Source organism: Rhipicephalus microplus, chromosome X (assembly GCF_043290135.1).
Source record: "Rhipicephalus microplus isolate Deutch F79 chromosome X, USDA_Rmic, whole genome shotgun sequence".
Taxonomy (NCBI): domain Eukaryota; kingdom Metazoa; phylum Arthropoda; class Arachnida; order Ixodida; family Ixodidae; genus Rhipicephalus; species Rhipicephalus microplus.
In genome coordinates this window covers 51,099,975-51,105,285 of record NC_134710.1, presented here as the reverse complement: position 1 = coordinate 51,105,285, position 5,311 = coordinate 51,099,975, and the positions used below count along the sequence as shown (strand labels likewise).

The 5,311-nt window shown below is 45.8% G+C and overlaps 1 protein-coding gene across 1 annotated transcript; it reads right to left on the bottom strand.

Annotated features, from left to right (window-relative positions):
• Positions 1–419: 419 nt before the first annotated feature.
• On the bottom strand, positions 420–4,903 carry LOC119171425 (uncharacterized). The gene has a single exon (XM_075876568.1). It carries the CDS (start codon positions 4,859–4,861, stop codon positions 3,260–3,262), a length of 1,602 nt encoding a protein of 533 aa, XP_075732683.1. The 5' UTR covers positions 4,862–4,903; the 3' UTR covers positions 420–3,259.
• Positions 4,904–5,311: the final 408 nt, after the last annotated feature.

Below are 5,311 nucleotides of genomic sequence, written 5' to 3'. Positions count from 1 at the left end.
CAAGGTATAGGGCGGGTGGCCGAGTTCACTGTGATAAAGCTTGTGGAACAAAATGAGGCTAGCGACTAGGCGACGAATGTTAAGGTTTGAAAGATTAGATTCTTGTTTAAGAGATGAAACACTCACGTTATACGAATACGAGCCCTGAATGAATCTAGCTGCTCTATTCTGGAGTGATTCTAGTGCGTCGGTTAAGTATGCTTGATGAGGGCTCCAGATAGGCGACGCGTATTCAAGTTGGGTGCGAATTAAAGATTTATAAGCTTGTAGTTTTACAGGAGGGGGAGCATGACGTAAGTGCCGCTTTAAGAACCCAAGCGATCTGTTAGCTTCACTTCACTTCACTTTTATTTCCTTAAAGACCCCCTGTAGGGGTATTACATAAGGGGTGGTGCATAACAAAAAAAAAAAAAGAGAACTATACAACGGTGTTTTTAATGGCTTCTGCAAACATAGATGGGTTAGTGATGGCACAGGTGGCGTGAGGAAGGCCATTCCAGTCTTTTGCTGCTCTTACGAAAAAGGAGGCTTGGAATACAGTGGTCCGGGTACGTGGTAATGCGACTTGTAACGGATGACCAGTGCGATGGGATATGTGCGGAGGGGGCGTGATGTACGGTGGATGATTCAGTGAACTGAAATAAAACATATGAAAAAGAGAGAGGGTGGCACACCGTCGGCGTGAAGCAAGGGTTTCTAGACCTGATTCCGCCTTTAGAGATGAGATGCTGATATCGTATGAATATGCAGAATGAATGAACCTGGTAGCCCGATTTTGAAGTGATTCGAGTTCACTTATGATGTATGATTGATGAGGGCTCCAGATGGAAGATGCATACTCGAGTTTGGACCTGATAAATGATTTGTATGCAAGCGTCTTGACGTGAGGCGGAGTATGGCGTAAGTGTCGTCTGAGAAACCCGAGTGATTTATTAGCAGACGAGATGATGTTAGTAGTGTGATGACGCCAAGACAGGTCATGAGCCAAGGTGATGCCGAGGTATTTGAATGATTGAACTGATTGTATGGGAACATTAGTGATGGAATAGGTAAACTCAAAAGGGTTACGGTGGCGAGAAAAAGAAACGAGCTTACATTTATTAGGATTTAAGTTCATTAACCAACGATCACACCATGTTTGTATGTTGTTAAGATCATGCTGAATTAGTGTTTGGTCATGAATGTTGGTTACTGATCGGTAGATTACGCAGTCATCGGCAAACATACGAAAGTTACATGATACATGCAATGGTAGGTCGTTAATGTAAATTAAAAAGAGTAGAGGCCCTAAGACAGACCCTTGCGGGACACCTGAGGTTACAGGTAGTCGGTTAGATGAGTGATTATTAACAAACACAAATTGGGAACGATTAGTCAGGAAAGATGTTATCCATGCAAGTACATTAGGATCTAGATTTAACAGAGATAATTTAAGAATTAGGCGTTTGTGAGGGACAGTGTCAAATGCTTTGGCGAAATCCAGGAAAAGAGCATCGGTCTGAATGTTGCAGTCAAGGTTAGAATGTAAGTCGTGAATGAAAATGGCCAGCTGCGTTTCACAAGAATAACCCCTTCGGAACCCGTGTTGAGAAGGATGAAAAAAGTGCATTGAGTCCAAGAAGTTGATGATATGGGAGTAGATGACATGTTCCATGATTTTGCAGGGGATACTTGTTAAGGATATGGGACGGTAATTTAGTGGAGAATCTCTGTTACCTGATTTGTAGACTGGAACGACCTTGCCTACTTTCCAGTCTGCTGGCAGAATGCTTGATGATAATGACTGCGAAAATAACAATGTAAGGTATGCGGCACACACATGTTTAACATTTATGAGAAGTTTTGAATTAATGTCATCCACACCTGCAGAAGAAGAAAGCTTAATCTTTTCTATAATCGAAATGATGCCGTCCGTAGAAAATGCAATCGGGGGCATAGACTCGGTGCTGCGCGCAGGTGAAGAAAAATCGGGAACTGAACTCTCATTCGTAAAAACAGAGAAAAAGGCCTCGTTAAAAAGGTTCGCGCATTCATTGTTGTCGACTATATCGCCATGCGCATTTGAAAGACTAGTGGTGCGCATCTCCTGAGGGTTTATCACCTCCCAGAATTTGCGAGGGCTGGTTGCAAGCATTTTGGGCAGCTCTTCATGAAAGAACACGTGCTTGGCGTTTCGAATGGTTCTAAGATAATCATCTTCCGCGGCGTAATATTTTTCCCATAAGGACAGAAGTTTAGACTGTTTGGCTGATCGGAAGAGGCGTTTTTTCTTGTTTCTTAGTTTGTGAAGTGTACGTGAAAACCATGGCTTGTTTCGGTTTGCGGTAAACGTTATTTTTGGGATAAATTTCTCGACAAGAGTGGCTAACTTATCTCTAAATATAATCCAATTCTCATCCACAGAGCGTGTATGGCTTATTCTCTCGAAATCAGGAAGAAAAGATATCAATTCATTATTGATGGCACTATAATTGCCCTTGTCGTAAAGACGGATTGTTTTGGTGACAAGATCGCGTTTTACAGGTCGAAACGCAAAGGCCGCATGGATTACCTTGTGGTCACTGACGGCACGCAGATATGTAATTGATGATAAGCTCTCTTGATGACTAGTTAGTATTAGATCTAAGATGCTGGAATTGCTCTCTGTAACGCGCGTTGGTTGGGATACAAGTTGGGTTAGATTGCAATTCAGGCAGAAATCTATGAAGTCCTTTGCGGGCTCACTGCCCACAGCTGACGGGACGCTACTACTCCAATCTATTTGAGGGAAATTAAAATCGCCGAAAAGCAGTATCTCTGCTTGCGGATACTGTTTCCCAAGGTCACTCAGGTTGTTGTTGAGCTTATATGCGAAATCTGGGTCACTGTTCGGGGGTCTATAACAAACGCCTACAAGGACAGTATGAGGGCGAGCACGGCAAACGACCCAAAGAATTTCAAGTTCAGGAGAGTTGGTCCTGGCCACCGAGCACGATAACTGTTGGTGCACAGCTATCAGAACCCCGCCTCCACGTGCGCCTGTACGGTCCTTACGATAAAGTTGAAATCCAGGTAGGTGATCTAGCACTTCTGCATCGGTTATATCATTTGTCAGCCAAGTCTCGGTTATCACCAATACGTTACTGCTTGATGACAAAGCAAGCTCAGAAAAAGTTATGCGTTTCGGAAAAAAACTGCGCGCGTTAGCAAAGACTACCGAAAGTGACAGGCCAGATTGAGGTGTGGGGGTGTGCCCGGCAGATTTGCGCCGAGGAAATTGCTACGACGCTTCCCTTACAGTTTGCGATTGCTCATCGTAGACGTAGCGCTTGTGACCCATTGGCAGTGTCTTGTACGTGATGGAAAAAGGCAGCGACTTGGTTTTAGCAAAGGCAATCAATTGCCGACGGACGTTTTGCACACGACGTGAAAAATCTTCACCAACACTAAAAGTGGTTCCTTTAAATTTCCGTCCATTAGAAAGAATCTCTCCTTTTGTTTTATGGAATGCGAATTTAACTATTATGGGGCGATGGTGGTTAGTACCCTTGCGGCGACCCAGACGATGCGCGCGCTCAATTTCCTTCGGATCGATGGAAATACCTAGACGATCACGGCAGTGCTTGATGACAAGTTGTTCAACTTGGACAAGTGCTTCCGATCCAGTTGATTCAGGAAGGCCATAAAATATGAGGTTATTGCGCCGAGAATGATTCTCGGCTTCATCCACGCGTGCTTCAAGCTTGCGCAGAAGGTCACTCGCGCGAGCGGTGTCTCTTCTGAGCGCTTCCACATCAGTACGTAAGGAAATAATATTTTGGCAGTGCCCTTCCAGATCAGTCATGCGTCTACTGAGATCTGCTATAGATTTATCTGTTGATAGCAAATGGGACTTAAGGTCCTGTACCTGACTGATTAATTCCGTCTGACCGGCAGACAATTTCTGCAGTTCAGTTAGTACAGCATTAGAAGCAGGACCCGGATTGCTTTCAATATCGCCCGACATCATCAACAAGGCACGAATAACACGAGAACACTCAAGTGCAACAAGAACGCAGCAGTGTGGGCTCGGCAGCTGAAACAGCAGGTAATTACTAGACTTCTTAGCGAGAAGACTGTAAGTTTTACTAACCTGCATGACAAGAGTGAAAGGATTAGCGGTCTGCGTTGGTGCACAGCCGCCGAGCCCACACAGCGCCGCCGGCAAAGGCCGCTCTTTTGTAGTCGACACAGGCATCGATGCCGATGCTGATAGCGTCGACCAGGTTTTGTCGAGGACCATGTAGCTGACCGGTGGCGCCGGAAGGGATCCAGATCTGTTGCGTGAGGTGAAATCCAGTGGTTCCAAGTACGTTGCGGTTGATAAGCTTGTGTCGAAGACCAAGAGGGCGTGACAGGTAAGCGTGCCACTTTCGCTGGAACGATGTTGATACTGCAACGGTGTGGTCAAGGAAGCTGGCAGGAAAACGGAAAGCAGTATGCGCAGGAATGCGCACTGAAACACCTGCATGACAAGAGTGAAAGGATTAGCGGTCTGCGTTGGTGCACAGCCGCCGAGCCCACACAGCGCCGCCGGCAAAGGCCGCTCTTTTGTAGTCGACACAGGCATCGATGCCGATGCTGATAGCGTCGACCAGGTTTTGTCGAGGACCATGTAGCTGACCGGTGGCGCCGGAAGGGATCCAGATCTGTTGCGTGAGGTGAAATCCAGTGGTTCCAAGTACGTTGCGGTTGATAAGCTTGTGTCGAAGACCAAGAGGGCGTGACAGGTAAGCGTGCCACTTTCGCTGGAACGATGTTGATACTGCAACGGTGTGGTCAAGGAAGCTGGCAGGAAAACGGAAAGCAGTATGCGCAGGAATGCGCACTGAAACACCTGCATGACAAGAGTGAAAGGATTAGCGGTCTGCGTTGGTGCACAGCCGCCGAGCCCACAGCTGATGATATAATATTGGTAATGTGGACGCGCCATGATAAATCGTTACTCAAAGTGACTCCCAAGTACTTGTATGTGATGACATTTTCTAATGCAACTTTACCGATTTGATAAGAATAGGTGAGGGGGCTGCTCTGACGGTGAAACGAGAGGGACTTGCATTTATTAGGGTTTAGTGTCATTAGCCAACGATTGCACCAGTTGAGCACATGGTTAATGTCATCTTGCAATGAAACTTGGGCTGATGTGTTAGTAATAGTACGGTATATTACACAATCGTCTGCAAACATACGAATATTGCTGGATACATGAAAAGGTAGATCGTTAATGTATATTGGGAATAATAGGGGTCCAAGAACAGATCCTTGCGGGACGGCTGATGTTACTGCCAGAGGG